Source organism: Eriocheir sinensis, chromosome 13 (genome assembly GCF_024679095.1).
Source record: "Eriocheir sinensis breed Jianghai 21 chromosome 13, ASM2467909v1, whole genome shotgun sequence".
Taxonomy (NCBI): Eukaryota; Metazoa; Arthropoda; class Malacostraca; order Decapoda; family Varunidae; genus Eriocheir; species Eriocheir sinensis.
In genome coordinates this window covers 2,771,970-2,797,344 of record NC_066521.1, presented here as the reverse complement: position 1 = coordinate 2,797,344, position 25,375 = coordinate 2,771,970, and the positions used below count along the sequence as shown (strand labels likewise).

General features: G+C 45.0%; 1 protein-coding gene across 1 annotated transcript in view; it reads right to left on the bottom strand.

Annotated features, from left to right (window-relative positions):
* The window catches only part of LOC126997793 (glycine receptor subunit alpha-2-like), a 117,704-nt gene extending 92,555 nt beyond the window's left edge, over nt 1-25,149 (bottom strand). The window contains exons 1-2 of the mRNA XM_050859009.1: nt 25,137-25,149; nt 23,918-24,206 (exon numbers count right to left, since the gene is read on the bottom strand). Coding sequence (XP_050714966.1) covers nt 23,918-24,206; nt 25,137-25,149 — 302 coding nt within the window. The remainder of the gene's footprint in view (nt 1-23,917; nt 24,207-25,136) is intronic.
* Between the last annotated feature and the right edge of the window lie 226 nt (nt 25,150-25,375).

Below are 25,375 nucleotides of genomic sequence, written 5' to 3'. Positions count from 1 at the left end.
AGGTCGGAAGGAAGTAAGATTGAATAGCCAAGATGAGATTCAAAGAGACAACGAAAGCTTTTAATATGAATACCTGAATGACGAAACGAGCAGACAAGTGATTAGTTATTATCGCCAAGTCACGTGTTCGCTCATATCTATAATTCTTTACAGCAGTGGAAGCAGCTCAAGGGCAAAACATAGAGAAACAAACAAATAAGCCGGCCATGCACTGCTCCTGTAAAGAAAATAGAATGAGAAGCCTAACAATGAGAGGGTCACTTTCCTCATTCTAATTTTCCTCCATTTTCTCTCCTCCTACGAATAATCATCATAATAATTTTCTCTTATCATCCTCTTAATTGTCCTCCTCCTCCTCTTCCTCCTCCTCCCTCTCACCTTCATCTCTTTCATATCATTTCCCTCGGCTAAACCTTTTATATTCCTTCTCTTCCTTCATACACGGCAATCATCAGCCTCTTTCTATATACATCGGTTGTTTCTGAATAAGACTCTGCTCTATAGAGGTTGGTAGTTCATTGGAAGACTTGCTAAACTACTTCTGTGGAAATGACAACTCTGTGCTCAGCGGTTTCAAAAGTCTGAGGGAGGGGGGTAAAAATCGCGTCAAACCTCAAATTCTCACAGCAATGCATCGATGCAGCAAATAAAGCGAACAGAATGTTGGGCTTCATTAAAAGAAACTTTGTATTCAAGAATAAAGATGTAATACTCCCGCTCTACAACAGTTTAGTCAGACCCCACTTGGAATATGCGGTACAGTTTTGGTCTCCCCACCATGCAAAGGACCTTGCTAAATTAGAAGGTGTTCAGCGTCGGGCAACAAAAATGATCCCTTCCTTGCGCAACAAATCCTACGAAGAAAGGCTTTCTACCCTTAATATGTTCTCTCTTGAGAAACGTCGCCTCCGTGGAAAACTGATCGAATGTTTTAAAATACTTAATGGTTTCACGAATGTAGACAGATCAACATTGTTTATGATAGATGACACTTTGCGCACGAGAAACAATGGCGTAAAACTCAGATGTAGACAAGTAAATTCAGACTGCACCAAATTTTTCTTCACCAACGTTGTAGTGCGAGAATGGAATAAGCTTCCACCATCAGTGGTCCAGTGTAACACAATTGACTCCTTCAAAAATAAGCTCGACCGTCACTTCCTTCAACTTAATATCAACTAGAGTAGAAATGCAACGTTTTGGAGTCTTCTGATTAATGTAAAATCACTTTGGTTTAAGGACAGACCACCAAGTCTGGACCATGGGGTCTGTGTAGTCTGATTTTCTATGTAAGAGAATGAAGGGGAAGGAAATGAAGAGAAAAAAGAAGGAATGCAGGAAAGAAGGAATGAAAGGGAGAAAGACAGACAGAAAGAAAGAGAGATAAAGAAAGAAAGAAATGAAAAAAAGAAAGAAAGAGAAAAAGCATGGAAAGAAGGAAAAAAGGAGAGAGAGAGAGAGAGAGAGAGAGAGAGAGAGAGAGAGAGAGAGAGAGAGAGAGAGAGAGAGAGAGAGAGAGAGAGAGAGAGAGAGAGAGAGAGGCGTGTGGGTGTCGCTTGAACTTTCGGTATTTGTATTTGCGTTTCTGTTTCCTAAAGTTATCATTTTTATGCATGTTTCTTTTTTTTTGTTGATTTGCATGTAGCTGTGTGTGTGTGTGTGTGTGTGTGTGTGTGTGTGTGTGTGTGTGTGTGTGTGTGTGTGTGTGTGTGTGTGTGTTCTCTTTTTTTTGCAGACGGTTCGTGTTTGTGACTTGTCTTTCTGTCTGTCCTTTCCCTGTTTGTTTGTCTGTCGCTGCGTCGGTCTGTATTTTGCCTTGGGAACTTGTGATTGTCTTTTTTATCTTCGTTTATCTGCGTGCGTTCAAGTCTGACTGTGTTTTTTTTTTGTTACCATTTCTTTTTTTCTTTTTCTTTATCTGTCTGTCCGTCTTTGTCTGTCTCTATCTCTCTCTCTCTCTTTCTTTCTCTTTTTCATTTCTTTCTTTCTTGCTTGCCTTCTCTCTCTCTCTCTCTCTCTCTCTCTCTCTCTCTCTCTCTCTCTCTCTCTCTCTCTCAAGGTTCGAATGTCCACCTGTCTGCTTCATTGATAAAGGCGCGGAAATAGACCAGTTCGGGAAAAGGGAAGAGAGAGAGAGAGAGAGAGAGAGAGAGAGAGAGAGAGAGAGAGAGAGAGAGAGAGAGAGAGAGAGAGAGAGAGAGAAGCGATAACCAGTAAGAAAAAGAGACAATTAGCCCATGCACTCATATTGAAAAAAGAAGGGTCCAAAATGCATATAATGGCAAGGTATGATATAACGAGGCATTAAAAAAGGTTCGGCACCAAGATCACGAATGCTAATGGCCTGGCAGTAGGGGGGCAGAGGCGGGAGAGAGCGGGGATCCTCTAGATGGGATTCAAGACCATTATGGCACGATATAAATTGGAAGTGAATAAAGCCAATGAAGTATGCCCGGAAGGAGTTGAATGGGGAGGATCATGGAGAATCCTCGCTCCGCCGGGCTGGTGCAGGGCTGCCGGCTAATGGGCGTAAGGGTAGACGCTTGAACAGGTGAAGCTATGCGATCAAGGAATGGGTAGATAGTTGCAAAGATGATAACGCTGTGATTTGATGAAAGGTGACAACAGACCGACGGACAAATAGTTATTAGCTGTCGGCTCTGCACTCGAGGATAGAGAAACAGACAGCAAAGGGGAGGCCGAGGAGGCTGATCGATAGACATAACGATATGATGTGATAGGTGAATATGTAAGAAGGAAGGTAGATATAGATGTGTGTGTGTGTGTGTGTGTGTGTGTGTGTGTGTGTGTGTGTGTGTGTGTGTGTGTGTGTGTGTGTGTGTGTGTGTGTGTGTGTGTGTGTGTGTGTGTGTGTGTGTGTGTGTGTGTGTGTGTGTGTGTGTGTGTGTGTGTGTGTGTGTGTGTGTGTGTGTGTGTGTGTGTGTGTGTGTGTGTGTGTGTGTGTGTGTGTGTGTGTGTGTGTGTGTGTGTGTGTGTGTGTGTGTGTGTGTGTGTGTGTGTGTGTGTGTGTGTGTGTGTGTGTGTGTGTGTGTGTGTGTGTGTGTGTGTGTGTGTGTGTGTGTGTGTGTGTGTGTGTGTGTGTGTGTGTGTGTGTGACTGTGTGTGTGTGTGTGTGTGTGTGTGTGTGTGTGTGTGTGTGTGTGTGTGTGTGTGTGTGTGTGTGTGTGTGTGTGTGTGTGTGTGTGTGTGTGTGTGTGTGTGTGTGTGTGTGTGTGTGTGTGTGTGTGTGTGTGTGTGTGTGTGTGTGTGTGTGTGTGTGTGTGTGTGTGTGTGCGCGCCCGCACACACACACACACACACACTGAGTCTCTGACCCTCGGACAGGATGCATTTTTAAGGTGTTTCGCAGGGCCGGACTGGAGGGACGAAAGGGCGGGAACGGCCCTCGCCGATATATGTGTGTGTGTGTGTGTGTGTGTATATATATATATATATATATATATATATATATATATATATATATATATATATATATATATATACACACACACACACACACACGCACACACACACACAGCGCTCTGGTAGCTCGGTGGTAGAGCTCTGCGCTGCCAGGCTCAATGGTCTGGCAGGCGGAGGTTCGAGCCCTGCTCTGGCCTGGGATTTTCCCACTGACGAGGAGTGGTTACTGCCCCCCTTGAGCAAGGGGGAACAGGTCCGAACAGTACCATGAGATCAACTATAACGGGCTTGCTCGCGTCGGGAGGGTACTTGCTGGCAATGACAAGCCCCGACCCTGGGTAAATTACACACACACACACACACACACACACACACACACACACACACACACACACATATGCACAGAATCTACCCCCTCCCCCCCCCACACACACAGGCTACACAAACAGAGCGAGAGAGATGGGAGATGGAGATTTACATCGACAAACGCCCAAATACATTTCCCGCGGGCAGGGCTGAGGATCGTTCCAACGTGTGACGATGTCGTTACTGTGAAGGAAACTCAGCCAGGCTGCGGTGCCCGTCGTGAACCTTTTCTCCTCGGCGGGAATGTGGTAATACGAACAGCCTGTCTTATTTCTTTTCGTTTGCCTTTTATCCATTGGGGGTCACGCGGCAAACACAAGAAAACCAACACAATCTCATTCGGCAGACCTTTCCCAGACAACCAGTCAATCGCAGCGTCGCGGCGACAGAGGAGTGAACGGGAAGAATGTGTCCCGGCCCGTGCCTGCGAGGCGTGAGCTTCCCCTCCCTCACCGCTGATGTGTTCGCTTTTTGTCTCGTTGGCCGCGGCCTTCCTGAAGGTTGCCTCTTTGCCAACAGCCAAACAATTTTGGCGAGTTTACGACCGTGGGACATTGCCTAAAACATTCATGCGGTTTTCTACGGAGGCGACGCTTGTTTGATGAAAACTGGTTAAGTTTTATCCAAAGTTCCTTGTGAAATTCATCGAGAAAAACATATCATCTAAGTTGACTAAGTAGCCGCAAGAAATGGTAGCTTCAAGTCTTCCAGCGAGTGTTTCGGGTATAGCAGCCTTGTGGAAAGCCTTTACGCAGAGGTTTAGAAGGACGGCGACCGTTTTATTTTATCAAGGATTACGGCCAGGGAGGACTATATATATATATATATATATATATATATATATATATATATATATATATATATATATATATATATATATATATATATATATATATATATATATATATATTTAGGATCCTGGAGATAAAAAATCCTTATTAGAGAAGTTTGGTAAAAAAAAACTTGCACCAGACTCGGTAAAAAGGTTTAGACTTTAGAGGCAACATGACCAAAGCTGTTAAGAAATAAAGAAAATTATACTAAAACAATTTGATTTTTTTTTTTGTAAATGTGTTGAGCATAAAAGGTTCAGAGATCAGAGGGAACCCGCATTCATCTTCATTATTATCATCCGTTGGGTGCTGGTCCACTACAAGGCAAAGATTTTCCCAACGTTTTTCACCTCTCTGTGTGATGCTCGTGCACTTCATTGAGGCCCGGCAAATGCTCTAAGTTCATCCCTCCACCTGGTCTGCCGCCTCCTCTAACTTCTACAAAATCTGGGTTGCCACTCCGATACTTTTATTGTCCTTGTAATATAAAATCTACGCATGATGTGATTTGCCCAAGTCCATTTCTCATTTTGATGGTCATTGAACTTCAGTAATTGTTTGTTCCTCATTCCACGATGCTCTTTTTCTTTGTTCCTCAGATTCACTTGGTAAGACGGTGGTATCTGCAAATCTAAGGTTGTCTGTCTTGACCTGGTAGCAGCGACGGGCCAAATTTGTGCCATGATATAAACCCCCCAAAATAGATGATGCATAAACTGATCACAAATGCTTGGATATGTATTATGAAATGATTTGTGTGAGTGATGATTTTTACTCATTTTTCTCGCTTAGAGGGACCATTAAGAAACATGATCCCCGCTGCTACCGGGTTGATTCGAATGTTATCCTGCTCAAATTTCCGAAACACTTGTGCCAAGGAGGTCGTGGATGATTTTGGAGACACCGTCACATTACCAACACCTGCATGACTGGAATGTTGGAATCTGTGAATTTTCATGGTTTGTGGTGTCCCTGGATCATTTGTTTTGTTGAGGATTGATGAAATTTAGTGACAAGTTCTGTTCGGTGATGAGGGAGGCGAGGGCAGGCCCGTGTGGAGGAACGCTGGGACTGTACTTAACACGCAGCGGTGGGTGGGTGAGAGAGAGAGAGAGAGAGAGAGAGAGAGAGAGAGAGAGAGAGAGAGAGAGAGAGAGAGAGAGAGAGAGAGAGAGAGAATGTGTTGGTAGGGATGATTTATAAGCGTTGGGTCTTAAATTTATGTTTGGAATTAATGTTCTTTTGTCCACACAAAGAGATATAACGCGGCTGTTAACTCCCCCCACGCCTCTCTCTCTCTCTCTCTTCCCCTCACGCGGCCTTTCTTCCTCCAGCCTCCACATCCAAATTTCATCTCCTTATTTTCCTTTACTTCCGCTTGGTTGGCTCTTTCTCCGACCCTCGATCAGTTGTTCTTTGTAAATCTTCTTTTTATTTCTGCAAGTCTGACCTCTTTTGTTTTCCTCCACTTTTATCCGCGCCGTTCATCCTTGCTATCTGAGTAAGCCGTCACCTTTATTCTTTGTTTGCTCTCGTCCATTTCCTTCCTTCGCTTCCCCTACCTCCTCTGTTTCCACTGTTGCCCTTTCTCTTTTCCTCGTTGCCATCTGTTCTTCTTCGTTATCTCTGTGAGCCTTTCTTTCTGTCTTTGTTTATTCTTCTCGTTTTCTTTTCTTTTAGCTCCCTCCTTTCCGCACCACGTCGCTCTTCCTCGTCTCCTGTTACCGGCCGCGTTAGGGAGATGGTATTGTTTTCAGATTGGTGTGAAAACTCTTGAACAAATAGGAAAAATGAACGTTTCATTGCATACTTCAGCTCAGGGAGATGAAGAATTTAGTTTCATAAAGTGAATACCTTTGTGTATTTGTGTCATTCACCCACGGGTTGATTACGTGCTAGACTCGTGCTCGCCACCAGCATCCTCTTGGAGAGCTCTTTTGAGCTCGGGTGACCGATCTGTGGGTACTGTGGCGCCTCACACACACACTCCCGTTTCCCTTGCATAAGGGGGACAGCAATCGCTCCTGTCAGCGAAAACCTTTAGTGGTATTATCGCAGTTCTTAACTGTCTGCCTGGTGACTGGCAAAGGTGGTATACACTGAGTTGTGAAGACGTGTGTGTGTGTGTGTATGTGTGTGTGTGTGTGTGTGTGTGTGTGTGTGTGTGTGTGTGTGTTAGGGCTGGGAATGTATATTTGATTTTATAAAAGAGCACCATCAGTACCGATATTTGAACACACTGGCATCGGCCCTGACAGGCTAGAAGCTGGTGGTCGCGGCGCGGCAAGGCTTCACTGGCTCAGCACCGAAAGCATGTCAGAGACACGCCAGTCCTCGTCGACGGACCGACTTGGTCGGCTAGATATCGATCGCCGATAGAGTCGGTCTGTCGGCTTCCTGCTACGGGCCGCCAATAGGCTTAGCCCGTGCTCCCCCGCGCAGGGAGGGAGCATTTTTGTACTCTTAACGGGCCGTCTTAGGACAAGGGCCCGTTTCCCCTAGTGATACTAGGGGATAAATCTTTGAGGAGAGGTGAGGAAAGCATGTCTAATGTAGAAAAGGAAGCTGTGGTTTGGACACCAATTGCCGGAGATCCATCGATTTGTTAACTACTAGCAGGTCAGTCTCGTTCGTTACCGGAATAAAACAGAACTCGCTGCGTCAATACTATATAAAATAAAACAGAACTCGCTGCGTCAATACTATATAAAATAAAACAGAACTCGCTGCGTCAATACTATATAAAATAAAACAGAACTCGCTGCGTCAATACTATATAAAATAAAACAGAACTCGCTGCGTCAATACTATATAAAATAAAACAGAACTCGCTGCGTCAATACTATACAAAATAAAACAGAACTCGCTGCGTCAATACTATATAAAATAAAACAGAACTCGCTGCGTCAATACTATATGAACGGCCATGCACCGTCACCCACGAATCGTGAAAGACCTTCCAGTCTGTTAATCCTCCCGGTGTCTGGCCTGGTAAGGTTTCTGTGTTGAGTAGAATTAAGCTGCAGACTGCCCTCCTGGTAGTGCCTTTCCTTCAGATCCTCTTAAGTTTTGTTCAAGCTTCGTAACCAAACTACCCTCGATACCCCGAGACTGTTTCACTGGAAGTGGCCGCCGGATGGTGAATACCGCCGATCATCGAGGGACTAACGCCGGCGGGTCGCTGGTCAGCATCGTGCTGGAGCGAAGCATTGGTCACATTCATCATCGGTCGTAAAAGGCCGCCCAGTGTAGCTTAGGAGATGCTTTTCAAGCGGCAGCCAAACACGTTAATGATCCTCAACACCTCAGAGAAAGCCGGGCCATCTGCCTCCTGCCGCGAAGGACATGTGCACTCAAAAATGACGCTCATGGCTGGCCATCACTGAGAGAGGACTCGAGTCCTCTCATCACACAATACCTGAGTGGCTCGAAACTCAGGAAAAATTGATCGAACACGGAAAGGGAAATAACAACTTGGCTAGGGACTGAACCATCGGCCGGTCAGACGGTAAGGTCTCTGTCAGAGTGGGTTGTTAGGGACTTTTCTTCACTGACGGGTCACTCTACAAAAAACAATCTCTGCACCTTTCTATTTTCCCTAATTTCCGCTCACACTGATTGTCCTTCTCATGGTCTACATTCTCTCTCCTGCGCGTTATCCTTGATGGCCTACCTTTTCTTTGCTATCTGTTATTCTTTCTTTATTTCTGTATGTATATGTTAATTCTCCTCTTTTCTCTTTCTTCTTCCCTTTCAGTTTCCACTGTTGCTTCTTCTCACTCTAGTTTTTGTTCCCCTTTGTTTATTGCTTTCCGTGGTTTGCATCTTCATTTCTGTCTGTCTCTCTGTTAGCCTTTCTCTCTGTCTGTCTTTGTTTATTCTCCTCATTTTCCTGTCTGTTTTCACCCATCGTCGCTCTTTCTCCGTCTCTATTTTCCCTCTTCAATTTGCTGTTCTTCGTGGTCTGCCTTTCCTATCTGTGCCAGCCTTTCTTTCCGTCTGATGAAGGGGCTATCACACTGGGCAAATTTTCCGTGGATCTTCAGTCAAACCACGATTTCCGCTGGGGTGGTTCTCATTTCCGTGGTTTTCTGACGTGTCCACGATCTTCCAAAGCTACGGTAGATTTCACCAAAGGACGACGGTATTACTCACCATCATCAGCAGCAGCAATAACAAGAAACAAATGAGAACCACGCCAGCGGAAATCGTGGTATGAATGAAGATCTACTGAAGATTTGCCCAGTGTAATAGCCCTTTTATCCCTTTTCCTCGCTTTCCTTCAGCTCCCCCTTCCCGTTTCGACTGTCCACTTATTCTCACTCATGATATTTTTTCTGCCGTTTGATGCCTTCCCTGAACTGCCTCCTCTATGTTATCTCTGTCTGCCTTTCTTTATCAATGTCTTTTTCTGTGCTTGTTCTCTCACCTTTCTCCTTTTCCCTCTTTTCTGGTTCATTGTCATTTTCTTTATCTCTTTGTCCGTTTTTCATTTCTCTGTCTGTTGATGTTTGTGTTATTCTCCCTTGTTAACCTCCTTCCCTGAATTGCCTATGTCGTTCTCTGTTTATTTTCTTCCCTTTCTCCTCCATCTTCTCCCCTCTTTTCTGGTTCATTGTCATTTTCTTTATCTCTGTTCTTCCGTCTTTCGTTTCTCTGTCTGTTGTTCTTTGTGTTCTTTTCCCTTGTTAACCTCCTTCCCTGAATTGCTTATGTCGTTCTGTGCTTATTTTCTTCCCTTTCTCCTCCATCTTCTCCCCTCTTTTCTGGTTCATTGTCATTTTCTTTATCTCTGTTCTTCCGTCTTTCGTTTCTCTGTCTGTTGTTCTTTGTGTTCTTTTCCCTTGTTAACCTCCTTCCCTGAATTGCTTATGTCGTTCTGTGCTTATTTTCTTCCCTTTCTCTTCTTTCTTCTCCACTCTTTTCTGGTTCATTGTCATTTTCTTTATCTCTGTTCTTCCGTCTTTCGTTTCTCTGTCTGTTGTTCTTTGTGTTATTCTCCCCTGTTAACCTCCTTCCCTGAATTGCCTATGTCTTTCTCTGTTTATTCTATCCCCTATCTCCTCCTTCTTCTTCCCTCTTTTCTAATCCATTGCCATTCTCTCTGTCCCTGTCCGCCTTTCATCTCTCTCTCCGTTGCCTGCTTGGTCCGCCTTTCTCTGTTATCCTTGTCAGCCTTTTTTCCTTTCTGCCTGTATCTGTTCTTTCTCTCCCCTTTCTCCTCCTCCTTTTCACCACTCTCTCCTAATCCATTGTCAGTCTCTCCGTCTTTGTCCGTCTTTTGTTTCGTATCTGTTCTTTCTCTCACCTTTTTCCTCCTCCTTTTCACCTCACTCTCCTAATCCATTGTCAGTTTCTCCGTCTTTGTCCGTCTTTTGTTTCGTATCTGTTCTTTCTCTCCTCTTTCTCCTCCTCCTTTTCACCTCTCTCTCTTGATCCATTGTCAGTCTCTCCGTCTTTGTCCGTCTTTTGTTTCGTATCTGTTCTTTCTCTCACCTTTTTCCTCCTCCTTTTCACCACTCTCTCTTGATCCATTGTCAGTCTCTCCGTCTTTGTCCGTCTTTTGTTTCGTATCTGTTCTTTCTCTCCCCTTTCTCCTCCTCCTATTCACCTCTCTCTCCTAATCCATTGTCAGTCTCTCTCTCTTTGTCCGTCTTTTGTTTCGTATCTGTTCTTTCTCTCCCCTTTCTCCTCCTCCTTTTCACCTCACTCTCCTAATCCATTGTCAGTCTTTCTCTCTTTGTCCGTCTTTTGTTTCGTATCTGTTCTTTCTCTTCCCTTTCTCCTCCTCCTTTTCACCACTCTCTCTTGATCCACTGTCAGTCTTTCCGTCTTTGTCCGTCTTTTGTTTCGTATCTGTTCTTTCTCTCCCCTTTCTCCTCCTCCTTTTCACCACTCTCTCCTAATCCACTGTCAGTCTTTCTCTCTTTGTCCGTCTTTTGTTTCGTATCTGTTCTTTCTCTCCCCTTTTTCCTCCTCCTTTTCACCACTCTCTCCTAATCCACTGTCAGTCTCTCTCTCTCTGTCTTTGTCTTTCATTTCCATGCTGTTTATTGCCTAAGTGCCCTGCCTCTTTGGCCCTCCCCGCTCCCCCTTCTCCTCCTCTTCCTCTTCCTTCTTCCTCCTCCTCCTCCTCCTCCTAATCGCCTACATGGTGTTCGGGAAGGCCTGTTGCTCTTTAATTAAACCTTCTCGGCGAGGCATACATTACAGACCACTCGACACCTTGAAATTTTCTCTCTCTCTCTCTCTCTCTCTCTCTCTCTCTCTCTCTCTCTCTCTCTCTCTCTCTCTCTCTCTCTCTGCACACATATTTACCTTTGTTTCTACCTGTCTGCCTCTACCCTTTGCATTCACATCACTATTTTCAAGGGTGGGGAGAAGTTCATTATGCTACTCAGATCTTGTCTAGGGCGTGAAAACCTTCCTTCTCCACGCCGCGTTACTGCACAGGCAATTTCATCATAGAATTTTCCTGTATATATATTTGGCATAAAGGAAGGAGAGACAGCTTACTAGGGGGACTAAGGGACAAATTCTGATAAACATTTTGGCGCCCAAGAACACACATTAGACAAGGCTTCGTAGGATTTCTGGGTATTTCCATGGGTAGTTTTATGCCCCAGGTGGTAGTTTGAACGTTCTTATGCACCATGAACCAAAAGAACACTCATTACAACTCGGTTGATCTCCTTTTCGGCCCTGGGAAATAGTTGGTGTGAGAGGCGGGAGCTTCTCGGAACACCGAGCTATGCCTTCCATCTCCAGACACTTTGGTCGGGCGCCTCGTACTTAACAGATCATTCCATCGTGAATTTTTCCCAAACTAGTGGTAATCTATTATTATTGTGGCGTAGACCCAACCATTTAGCTTCTTCAGTTTCCTTACCGTTGTTTAGACTAGTGATTCCTTATTAGTGGTGTGTGTGTGTGTGTGTGTGTGTGTGTTATTCACCACCACCACGGCCTGATCACGTGTTGGACTCGTAATCTCGAGTAGGTACCCTCCCGACATGAGCAAGTGCTTTTTATCGTCGATCTCTGGGTACTGCCAGGACCTCACACACCACACACCCCATCCCCCTTGCTCAAGGGGGGACAGTAACCACTCCTAGTCAACGGAAAGGATCCGGCCTGAGCGGGCTCGAACCGCCTCCCTGTCAGACCGTGAAGCCTGGCAGCGAAGCGCTCTAAACCAGTTGCGCCACGAGAGAGTGTGTGTGTGTGTGTGTGTGTGTTTACAAATTTGTATTTACCTATTTGTAGTCTACCGGGCCCGAGCTAAGCTCTAACAGTCCCGTCTCCATATCTACATTCATCCAGCTTTTTCTTCATTTGTTGAACACTGTTCCCCTCCACCACTTCTTCCCGCAAGCTGTTCCATGTGTTAACACTTCTACGTGGAAAACTATACTTTTTTTTTAAGTCACTCAAACAGGTTCCTTTATTAAGTTTCTTCCTATGTCCTCTCAGCCCCTGCGTTCTCGCAGTTAAGAGATCATCTCTATCCACCTCTTCAAACTTATTTACCAACTTATACAGCGTAATCAAGTCTCCTCTCTCCCTTCTTTGTTCCAGTGTCTTCAAGTCCATCTCCTTCAATATGTCTTCATACGTCATATTCGAGAGTTCTGGGGCAATTTTCGTTGCAATTCTCTGTATCCTTTCCAACTTTCTGATATCCTTCTTTTTGTGAGGCGACCATACAACAGCAGCATAGTCAAACTTTGTTCATCATTTCTTTGTCCATATGTGTGTGTGTGCGTGTGTGTGTGTGTGTGTGTGTGTGTGTGTGTGTGTGTGTGTGTGTGTGTGTGTGTGTGTGTGTGTGTGTGAGAGAGAGAGAGAGAGAGAGAGAGAGAGAGAGAGAGAGAGAGAGAGAGAGAGAGAGAGAGAGAGAGAGAGAGAGAGAGAGAGAGAGAGAAAAAAACGAAAAAAAAAGAAAGAAAGAAAAGAAAAAGAAAGAAAAAAGAGAGTGGAACATTTCTTAAGGGGTCACTATGAAGGCATTACGCTTGACCCTTCTTCATGGTGAGGCAAGTCTGTGTTTCCCCTGCCGCCTCCCTCGCCCCGACATTCAACAGACCACTCACCCTCCACAGTATCGGGTCTGCTGCAATATTTGAGCAGCGGCAGTCATTCTAACGCTATATACACGTGTTATGGTTTCACAGGAGCAGTAAGTAGCGGGATTTTTTTTTTCATATTGTTTTCTTCTTTTTTTTTACGCCCTTGCACTGTCTCTGCTGTTAAAAAAAAAAAAAACTAAACTCGATCTAACAAACACATACTCGTATATCAGTTCGAAAATGTTTATAGGTCTCACGTAATGCAATGCTGGCTCAACTTTTGACGGGGTGGTTAATCAAATATTTAGATTATAATGTGTAATTTATGCGTGTCGCCAAAACGATAATGCAGCCGTAGTTACATTATTATTTATTTTCCCATTGTGCGAGCAGTGTGTCCATTAGCAACACAGCAACACACGTCCTCACCCTTTGGTTCTGAGGTCGGCATCTTCATACCCTTCCACCCCTCACATAAACTATTTCCAAAAGTCAAAAAGAAGATCAGTTGGGTTTTCATGAGTGTTTTTCTAAGTTCATGGTGCAGAAGAAGGGTCAAACTACCACCAGGGTCACAGAACTACTCATGGAAAGGCCCACAACCCTTGAAGGCCTTGTCAGAAGAAGGGTCAAACTACCACCAGGGTCATAGAACTACTCATGCAAAGGCCCACAACCCCTTGAGGCCTTGTCAGAAGAAGGGTCAAACTACCACCAGGGTCATAGAACTACTCATGCAAAGGCCCACAACCCCTGAAGGCCTTTTCAGAAGAAGGGTCAAACTACCACCAGGGTCACAGAACTACTCATGGAAAGGCCCACAACCCCTGAAGGCCTTGTCAGAAGAAGGGTCAAACTACCACCAGGGTCACAGAACTACTCATGGAAAGGCCCACAACCCCTGAAGGCCTTGTCAGAAGAAGGGTCAAACTACCACCAGGGTCATAGAACTACTCATGGAAAGGCCCACAACCCCTGAAGGCCTTGTCCATTGTGTGTGCTTGAGTGACGAAATGTTTGATAGTATGCCTCTGTGACCCTCCGGCTGCCCCCTTTGTCCTCACCTCCCACACGATCTCCCCATCGCCCTTAGAGGTCTGGTTACACACTCGCCGCTGACCTTTCCAGGGGTAGTTCTATGACCCTGGTGGTAGTTTAACCCTTGTTTTGTATCATAAACCTAAAAAAACACTCATGAAAACGAAACTGATCCCCTTTTTGGCCTTTAGAAAGAGCATATGTGAGGGGTGGAAGCGTCTGAGAATGGAGAGGTGGCACCATCGCCCTGTGTTTGCTGCCATAAACCTGAATTCTTCACTCACAGCGCCCCTAAAACTCGGTCTTTGGATGGCTTAACTCTCCTCCCTTCAGCCCTCGCCCTCCACGTAATTAATGCCAGCGCCAAAAATCTTTCCAGTTAAGTCACAAGCCCCTTTGTGCACCCTCCGGGCCGCTATTTTGGCCCCGTATGCTCCCCCTCCCAGGTGGTTCCGGCAATAATTTTGGTGCTTCTGTTTTCCATCCTCGCGTGGCCTCCTCTCGGCTCGGGCGCACATTGCACCAGGAATTCAATTAACTGGTTCGTGATTCTGCCAGAGAGTTCTTACGTTTTCTGGTCGATTTAGGGCCATATGCTTAAACACTTAGGCGCCCAACCACTCACACATGACACTGTTTTCGTAGGAGTTTTAGGCATTTCCAGGGGTATCTTAAAGACCCTAGTGGGAGTTTGACCCTTCTTCTGTACTATAAACCTGAAAGAAACACTAATGATAACCCGACTGATCTTCCTGACGCTTGGAAATGGTTGTGGGAGGCGGAGGCGTCTTTGGAACACAGTTTGTTGAGGCGTTTTCGGGAGCAGTGTGTTGAAGGCAAAAGGAACTGACCTGCGCGATTTTTATTCCTGCGTGCTACTCTCTATCTATGCACCTGAAAAAAAGCCCTACTCCTGACAGGCATCACGGCAACACAATGCAGTCAAAACATTCTTTAACATGATGCGTCAATCACTTTATTTTCCTTTGGCTGTTCATTGATTTGCCTTTCTGTTTGTTTGTCATCTCCTTCATCTGCCTGTCTGTCTGTGCTTGTACCTCAAGTTTGCATCTGTGTGTCAGCAACTTTTTCTTTCCTTTATATTTTTATTATTATTCTATCCCATATTTTTTTTTCTTTTTTTTACAACAAAGGAGGCAGCTCAAGGGCACACAAAAAAAGAAAACAATAATAAAAAAAAGCCCGCTACTCGCTGCTCCTAAAAAAGAAACAAAAGAGGTGGCCGAAAGCAAGATCAAATACGGGAGGAGAGATGTCCTGATACCCTCCTCTTTGAAAGAGTTCAAGTCGTAGGCAGGAGGAAAAACAGATGAAGGAAGATTGTTCCAGAGTTTACCAGCGTGAGGGATGAAAGAGTGAAGATGCTGGTTAACTCTTGCATAAGGGGTTTGGACAGTATAGGGATGAGCATGAGTAGAAAGTCGAGTGCAGTGGGGCCGCGGGAGGGCATGCAGTTAGCAAGTTCAGAAGAGCAGTCAGCGTGGAAATATCGATAGAAGATAGAAAGAGAGGCAACATTGCGGCGGAATTTAAGAGGTAGAAGACTATCAGTATGAGGAGGAGAGCTGATGAGACGAAGAGCCTTAGCCTCCACTCTGTCCAGAAGAGCTGTGTGAATGGAGCCCCTCCACACATGAGATGCATACTCCATACGAGGGCGGACAAGGCCCCTGTATATGGACAGCAACTGTGCAGGGGAGAAGAACTGGCGGAGACGGTACAGAACGCCCAGCCTCGAGGAAGCTGATTTAGTAAGAGATGAGATATGAAGTTTCCAGTTGAGATTTTGAGTTAAGGATAGACCGAGGATGTTTAGTGTTGAAGAAGGTGATAGCTGGGTGTTGTCAAAGAATAGGGGATAGTTGTTTGGAAGATTGTGTCGAGTGGATAGGTGGAGAAACTGTGTTTTTGAGGCGTTGAAGTACACCAGGTTCTTCTTGCCCCAATCGAAAATAATAGTAAGGTCTGAGGCTAAGCGTTCTGCAGCCTCCAGCCTTGAGTCGTTAAGTTCCTGTAGGGTGGGTCTTCTATTAAAAGAAGTTGAGTAATGCAGAGTGGAATCATCGGCGTAGGAATGGATAGGACAGTTCGTTTTGGAAAGAAGATCATCAATGAACAACAGAAAAAGAGTGGGAGATAGGACAGAACCCTGTGGGACACCACTGTTAATAGATTTAGGGGAAGAACAGTGACCGTCTACCACGGCAGAAATAGAACGGTCACAAAGGAAACTGGAGATAAAGGTACAGAGAGAAGGACAGAAACCGTAGGAGGGTAGTTTGGAAAGCAAAGATTAAGTTTCACCGAAACGGCTAAGAGAGGATGACCAAGAGTCAGTTAAGAAGCCTAGGAGATCACCAGTAGAACGCCCCTTGCGGAACCCATACTGGCGATCAGATGGAAGGTCAGAAGTGGAAAGGTGCTTTTGAATCTTCCGGTTAAGGATTGATTCAAAAGCTTTAGATAGACAAGAAAGTAAAGCTATAGGACGGTAGTTTGAGGGATCGGAGCGGTCACCCTTCTTAGGCACAGGCTGTATGAAGGCATACTTCCAGCAAGAAGGAAAGGTAGATGTTGACAGGCAGAGGCGAAAGAGTTTGACCAGGCAGGGTGACAGCACGGAGGCACAGTTTTTAAGGACAATAGGAGGCACTCCATCAGGTCCATAAGCCTTCTGAGGATTGAAGCCAGAGAGGGCATAGAAAACATCATTTTGAAGAATCTTTATAACAGGCATAAAGGAGTCAGAGGGGGGATGAGTAGGAGGAATATGCCCAGAATCGTCCAGAGTGGAGTTTTTAGAAAAAGTTGAGAGAAGAGTTCAGCCTTAGAGATAGATGAGACGGCAGTGTTGCCGTCAGGACTGAGGAGTGGAGGGAAAGATGAAGAAGTGAAGTTGGAGGAGATGTTTTTGGCTAGATGCCAGAAGTCACGGGAAGAGTTAGAGAAAGCAAGATTTTGACATTTTCTATTAATGAAAGAATTTTTGGTTAGTCGGAGAATAGATTTGGCACGATTTCGGGCAGAAATGTAAAGTTTATAATTAGCATTAGTTTGAAGGCTCTGGTACCTTTTGTGAGCTACCTCTCTATCATTGACAGCACGAGAACAAGCGTGGTTAAACCAAGGCTTTTTAGCGTGAGGAGTAGAGAAAGAACGAGGAATGTATGCCTCCATTCCAGAGACAATCACCTCTGTGATGCGCTGAGCACACACAGAGGGGTCTCTATCCTGGAAGCAATAATCATTCCACGGGAAATCGGAAAAGTACATCCTCAGGTCGTCCCACCGAGCTGAAGCAAAATGCCAGAAGCATCGCCTCTTCGGTGGGTCCAGAGGGTGTATAGGAGCGATAGGACAGGATGCAGAAATAAGATTGTGATCGGAGGAGCCCAACGGAGAGAACAGTTTGACAGAATAAGCAGAAGGGTTTGAGGTAAGGAAGAGGTCTAGAATGTTAGGCCGGTCTCCAAGACGGTCGGGAATACGTGTAGGGTGCTGGAGCAACTGCTCTAGGTCGTTGAGGATAGCAAAGTTGTAGGCTTGTTCACCAGGATGGTCAGTGAAAGAGGATGAAAGCCAAAGCTGGTTGTGAACATTGAAATCTCCTAGGATGGAGATTTCAGCGAAGGGAGAGTGGGTCAAGATGTGCTCCACTTTAGAATTCAAATAGTCAAAGAATTTTACATAGTTGGTAGAGTTAGGTGAGAGATAAACAGCACAGATGTATTTAGTAATAGAATGACAATGAAGTCTTAGCCAGATGGTGGAAAATTCAGAAGAGTCAAGGTCGTGGGCACGAGAGCAAGTGATGTCGTTGCGCACGTAGGCGCAACATCCAGCTTTGGATTGAAATTTAGGATAGAGATAGTAGGAGGGAACAGAGTAGAGATTGCTGTCAGTAGCCTCAGAAACCTGTGTTTCAAGGAAGAGAAGGTGAGGTTTAGAGGAGGAGAGATGTTCCACAGAATGAAAATTAGAGCGAAGACCGCGAATGTTGCAGAAATTGAGAAGAAAGAGGTTCGAGGAGTTATCAAGACACCTCTCGGGTCGGCAGCCAGAAGGGGAGTCCTCCCTGGGGGAATTTGTGGTCCCCCCCCAGGCGGGGACTCCGAGGCTTGGTGTAGGTGCACCATTTTGAAATTTTAATTTTGGGAAAAGGTGTATATGTTGTGTGAATGTAGTGTGGTGTGGATAAAGAGAGGATCTGTCTTTAGAGAGCATGCTGAACTACTCTCCGGTGTTGGTGAGACAATAGGGAAACGGTTAGTGAGGACATGGGAAGGGTCTTTGGAGGGCTTCAGCTCCCTTCTCACCTCCCATATATACCTCACCGGGAGTGGCTTGCGCCCGTTCGGTAGGTGTCTGTCTGTCTGTCTGTCTGCTTGTCTTTCCATCTGCCTGTCTCTCTGTCTGTCTGTTCGGCCCTGACTGTGTGTGTGTGTGTGTGTGTGTGTGTGTGTGTGTATTTATCTAGTTTGTATGTGTGTGTGTGTGTGTGTGTGTGTGTGTGTGTGTGTGTGTGTGTGTGTGTGTGTGTGTATCTGTGTCTGTGTCTGTGTCTGTGTGTGTGTTGTAAAGGATTAGGTAATATTTCTCAAAGGAGTCCCCGCGAAGGCATTATGCTCCGCCCTTTTTCCTAGCTTGACAACCCTGTGTCTGGTGGCGTTGATAAACACACTCCCGCTTCCGATCAGGGCGGCCGTAGATCCTCGAACACGTCACAGCCGTCACATGCGGCATATCTCTAAGTCTATATACACCAAGTCAAGTCATACGCAGGCTTGTGGGAGGAGACACGGCCGAGGCGTGTTTTATGCGTGACACTGCTTGGAGCCAAACTAGAGAATGTAGAAACAGAGATTTAGAGTAAACGAAGAAAGGCGGACTAATTTAAATCAATCACTTCAACATGCACCTCCTCACACCCCACACCGCCGTTTGTAGGCATTGGAATTACAGTCACTCAGTAGCACACAAAAAAGAATTTTTTTAGTCAGTGGCTTGCCTGAACGCGCTGTGAAAGAAGGCGAGAATGCACGTCCAGAGTGCATATACGGCCCTAACTTTAGTCATCCCTGGACTTGCGGGTAATTTTTTAGTTTTAGCTTCAAGTGACGTCATCCCGCTGCTCCGCCCCAAGACCGCCTCCTGCGCGTACCGGTCGCAGTTTTGAAGCAGAATGACTTGACTTGGTATATGTAGACTTAGGCATATCGCTTAACTCTATAGTCCGGCAAATCTTAAGTGGCGGCTCTGACGTAGACATCCCGCTAGACCCTGTTGCCACGTCTCCAACTGACCTCGCACACCGTGCCCCTCTCTCTCTCTCTGCCCGTGTAAATAGACGCCGTGCATTGCAACAAACCTGTAACAGTGATCCCGCAAGTACCACCACCTCTATTACCAAACCTCTAGATAACTTAAAAATCCTTAGTTTCAATGCGCGTAGCCTAAGAAACAAATTTGATGAACTGAGATGTCTTGCTCTAACAGAAAATTTTGACATATTTGCTATAACCGAAACATTTATCGACACCACAAATATTGATTTAAGTTCCGAATACAACATAGATGGCTACAGACTCTTCAACAAAGATCGTGTAAACCGTAGAGGCGGTGGCGTCGCCCTTTATGTCAAAAGCTATTTGCAACCCACTGACAAAACACCGGGAAACAGTAACGTTGAACATTTGTGCGTGCGAGTAAACATTGCAAAAGTCAATTTAAATATATCTGTCACCTACAGATCACTACAATCACTCGATGACGACCTTGAAATGTACAGCGTCTTAAGGCAGTCACTTAATAACAACGACTCACTGATATTAGGAGACTTTAACCTTCCCCATATCGACTGGGCGACACTGTCAGGTACAGAAGGCGAGTCACATAGAATGATCGAATTTCTAGAAGAAAATTATCTAAGCCAAATGGTTTCTGAGCCAACTCGACAAAATAATATACTCTACCTTGTTATAACGACCCAAGATAACCTAGTCAGTAGTGTCACAGTAGAACACCTCGGTTCTTGCGATCATAAATTAGTGCGCGTCGACTTTAGAGCTCAATCATCAGTGACTGAAAATAAAGTAAAGGTGCCCAATTTCAAAAGAGCTAACTTCGTAGAAATCCGACAAAAACTAACAGAAATACAACTATCAGATGACGGCAACGTAGATGATGCCTGGCTAAGCCTTAAAAATCACTTACACACTCAGCAGAACACATTCGTCCCCTTGTGCGAGAAGCGAATTAACACTAATAAAAGCCCACCGTGGTTTAATAGCGAAATTAAACAATCAGTCAATGAGAAAAAATTGTTTTACAGGTTAAAGAAAGAACAAAGCACGCCCGAAAACATTAGACTTTATAATGATGCCAGGCGACGAGTAAAAAGACTAGTAGGTCAGGCAAAGCGTAGATATGAAGAAAATATTGCAGCCAACTGTAAAAATAATCCGAAATCTTTCTTCAGTTACATAAACAACAGAAAGGCGATCAAAAGTGGTACTGGACCTTTAACAAACAGCGACGGTGCACTAGTGACTGACAGCCAACACATTGCAAACCTCTTAAACAATTACTTTTCCTCGGTGTTTAATACTAACAGCCTTCCTCTCGCTACCAACAACACCAGTACTATTGTAAATCTCGAGCATGCATTGCCTAATTTTGAAAAAAACAACCGATGAAGTCCTTAAAGCTCTCCATTCACTTAAAACAAATAAAAGTCCCGGACCCGACAAAGTATATCCTATACTGCTTAAAGAAACAAAGAGCGAAATACTCTCCTCCCTCACTACCGTATTCAATATGTCCTTAGTCCATTAGTCTAACTTCAATTGTAGGTAAGCTACTCGAGAGCATAATTAGAGACAAAATTGTGAGTTATCTCGAAAGCCACTTAATTGGGGAATCACAACATGGCTTCCGTAACAAAAGATCCTGCCTGTCAAACCTACTGACCTTTTATAACGATCTCCTCAATTTATGACGTAACCAAATCAGTGGACGTAGTCTATCTTGATTTCCAGAAAGCGTTTGATAAAGTCCCACATCATAAATTACTTTATAAATTAAAGCAAATAGGCATTGACGGTCAAGTAAACTAATGGATCGCGAATTGGTTGAGCAACAGACAACAAAGAGTAGTGATTGACGGATTTAACTCAGAGTGGGCGCCGGTCACTAGTGGCGTCCCTCAGGACTCGGTTCTTGGCCCAGTGCTCTTCATTATTTACATCAACGACGTGGATGTTGGACTCAATAATCGCATTAGTAAATTTGCAGACGACACAACGATTTGTAACTCGGTTCTCACTGACGAAGACAGGCAAAGCCTCCAAGAGGATTTGCACAAAATTTCAGCTTGGTCGGATAAATGGGAGATCCCTTTTAACGTTGACAATTGCCAGGTCCTTCAAGTTGAAACGAGGAATAAGAAGTTCGATTACGAAATACGCGGCGTTAAACTCACAAGTGTTCAATGCGTTAAGGACCTGGGGATTAAAATCGCGTCAAACCTCAAATTCTCACATCAATGCATCGATGCAGCAAATAAAGCGAACAGAATGTTGGGCTTCATTAAAAGAAACTTTTTATTCAAGAATAAAGATGTAATACTTCCGCTCTACAATAGTTTAGTCAGACCCCACTTGGAATATGCGGTACAGTTTTGGTCTCCCCACCATGCAAAGGACATTGCTAAACTAGAAGGTGTTCAGCGTCGAGCAACAAAAATGATCCCGTCCTTGCGCAACAAATCCTACGAAGAAAGGCTTTCCACCCTGAACATGTTCTCTCTTAAGAAACGTCGCCTCCGAGGAAAACTGATCGAATGTTTTAAAATACTTAATGGTTTCACGAATGTAGACAGAACAAAATTGTTTATGATCGATGACACTTTGCGAACGAGGAACAATGGCACAAAACTCAAATGTAGACAAGTAAATTCAGACTGCACCAAATTTTTCTTCACCAACGTTGTAGTGCGAGAATGGAATAAGCTCCCACCATCAGTGGTCCAGTGTAACACGATTGACTCCTTTAAAAACAAGCTCGACCGTCACTTCCTTGAACTTAATATTAACTAGAGTAGAAAAGCAACGTTTTGGAGCCATCTGATTAATGTAAAATCACTTAGGTTTAAGGACAGACCACCAAGTCTGGACCATGGGGTCTTTGTGGTCTGATTTTCTATGTAAATCTCTCTCTCAGTGTGTTTCTCTCTCTCTCTCTCTCTCTCTCTGTGTGTGTGTGTGTGTGTGTGTGTGTGTGTGTGTGTGTGTGCGCGAGAAAAGTGGGGGTGTACTCGATTCGGGGAGTATGGGGCACGATAATGCATAATAATAATAATAATAATAATAATAATAATAATAATAATAATAATAATAATAATAATAATAATAATAATAATAATAAACCTCTTTAAAAACAACGCACCAAGACTCTTTACCCCTTAGGTGGTGTGGAAATAAGGTCAAAGTGTAATATTTTAATGTTCTTAGCGACCACTCCTTCCCCACTCCCTGGCCATCCCCAGCGGAACCTCACCATTCACCTGCATATGACTCACATCAGAATTTGCTTGACGGCCGGTCCTGGTATTCCATATTATATAGGTACAGTCTCCATATTTTATCACAATTATGCCATATAGCTGACATTATATGGCAGATGGCAAACACACACCAAAAAATGGCAGAAATGCGATAATTAAAGCAGGCAGAGCAACTGGCAATTGCGGTGTGTTGGACTGACTTGAGCTGACAACGCCGCGGTGGCAACTCTGCCAAGTGTTGTACAAATTTCTTTGTATTCACTCACAGATAGAGAATCAATCATAAAAAACATATTTGTTTTTATACTAGAGTGAGAGAGAAAGAGAGAGACACGGGGAGAGAGAGAGAGAAGGGTGTGAGAGGCACGGTACGCGAGGTCAGTTGGAGACATAGCACCAGTGTCTAGCGGGCTGTCTACGTCAGAGCCGCCACTTAAGATTTGCCGGACTATAGCTTACAAGTCTTCCGTCGTCTCGTTACGCTCCTGCAAGGTGCAACTCAACAGTGCTGGAACATGTAATGGTGGCTGCCCTTCCGAACACATGGGCCAGCTTATTAGTCAGTGATGCAGCCTTTACTCAAGACTCGAAGCCCAGCATGCCGTGAGACAACGTGCAGGCAAACCACCAGCCTCTGAATGACTGGTGAACTCTCGGCCTCTTGGAAACAATATATACTCATTTGGAACTAAATAATTATATGACTTTTTTAGGTCAATAAATATAGTTTGCGGAAAAAAATCCCTAAACGATTCTTTGATACACAATTGCTCCATGTGCCTATAGATAATTGTATTGCACTTGATGGAACTGTGTCTTCGAAGGCACTACTATTTTGACGTTTTCCTTTAGTATTGGAGACGTGTTTCAATGCCACCTTATGGAAGCATGAATGAAAAGTGAGGCATGGCTTGTTAAGAGGGGAAAACAAATAATTACGAATAGAAAGTAAGGAATAAAGCACTTGTGTTTTGTTAAGCTCCTCAATTCGCTGCAGGAAGTCCAGGGTTAAGTCCCGGAAGACGCCTTTGACGCGGAACAACCAACACTTACGGTTTGGTGAGTTCCTCATTTCGATGCAGGAAGTCCAGGGACTAAGCTCCGGAAGACGCCTTTGTCGCTGGACAGTCAACGGTCCGGCAGAAAAATCAAGAACTAGACGACTCACGAAACGAACGAACGTAGGAATGGAGAAGAGAGAACACCAGCGACGGCGGAACTTATTGTTATGCCTGGGGAATGCTACACACACACACACACACACACACACACACACACACACACACACTTTTTTTTTTTTTTTTTTGGCGATCACATGACAAAGTTGACTCGCTTAGGGGAATTGTTCTTCACTAAGCCTCAGTGCCTTCCATTAGAACCTGTCATTAACGTGTCACTAACCGGGTCGTCTGGCTATTACACAGACACACACACACACACACACACACCAAAGCACACAAACGCACACGCACTTGCACACGCACACGAACGAACACACATTTACAGCTCTAAAAAAAAAAAAAAGACAAAACAGTTTCAAAAGATGCGACACTACAAGCTTGAGTCAACCCTGCAAAAGCACAGTCAAGCATGCAGCCACGCACCTCAGCATGTAGAGTATCTTGCCGTCTGGGTTGAGGCGCACCAGCACGTTGGGGACCGTCACGAACTGGAACTCCGCGAGCTTGGCGTTGGGGAAGTAGACCTCGGGCTTCCAGATGGCCTTTACCAGGTTGGGGTCGTTGAGGTCCAGTGGCCGCGTGATGTCCGGGTGACGCAGCCGCTCGTCCTCCCACTCCTGACGGAGGTACAGGTCCACTTGGTAGTCCTGCGGAGGGAGGAGGAGGCCTGTGGTAACATTAGTGTGTGGGAGGAGGAGGAGGAGGAGGAGTCCTGTGGTAACGTTAGTGTGTAGGAGGAGGAGGAGGAGGAGGAGGAGGAGGACGAGAAGGAGGAGGAGGACGAGAAGGAGGAGGTCTTTGGTAACATTAGTGTGTGGGAGGAGGAGGAGAAGGAGGAGGAGGACGAGGAGGAGGAAGAGGACGAGGAGGAATAGGTCTTTGGTAACATTAGTGTGTGGGAGGAGGAGGAGGAGGAGGAGGAGGTAACACGGGCAAGTAGGGAAAAGAAAGGAATTAGCAATAAAGACATAGAATGATATGAGCAGTTGTTGATGGAAGACTGTCATAGCGTTCTTGGTGGGTAGTGGAAAGGACTGAAGTGGGGAGCTGATGGAGGAGGCAAGTAGGGAAAAGAAAGGAGTTAGCAATAAAGACATAGAGGAATATCACCACTGAGGGACACTTGCAGCAATGTTCGCAGAGGTAACGATGCAATGGAGGGACAAGTTGTGACGGCAGAAGCCAAGGAAGGAAACGTGACCTGACGAGATAGAGTGTGGAAGGAGAGATGATACGACCGACAAGGAGTTGATTTTTAGTGGAGAAAAGAAAACTGGTGAGCTGATGAAGGAGGCGATTTGTAGCAGTGAGATGCTGAGATAAAGAGAAGCGACTTGGCGAGAGATGAGCAGTCGGGTAAAAGAAGAGTTTATTTGACTATAGTTTTGGGAATATATTAATGACACACTAGCGTATTCCCAATCTCCCGCCAAGCAAGAAACGCCCCAATAATCATCATCATCCCAATCTCTCAACTGGTATGCATGTGACGCCCACTTTTGAACAGGGCAGGTTAAGCTAGATAAGGTTAGGTTAGGGTTAGTTGGAGTCCTTGAAGGATAGTTTTGAGTGGGAATCACAATGAGAGTATTTTCCAGAGCACCCCGTTGTTAGTTTCGAAGCTACAGCCATGCGCCTTTACTCGGGAACCACATAGCCGTAGAGAGGTTGGGATATTGGACCGGATAGCTCTGTGGGTTTGGTGCTTGGCTCGTGGCCGGGAGGATACAAGTACAATCCCATCTCACATCGGGTTCAGGGTGAGAGAGGTAGAGCTCTCTTGTAACCCTTCAGAGCTGCTTACTTAGCGTGGATCATTTAATCACCTTTCCCTAATTAAAGAAAGGAAAGTTGACTTAGGTGAGAAAGTAGGCGAGTATT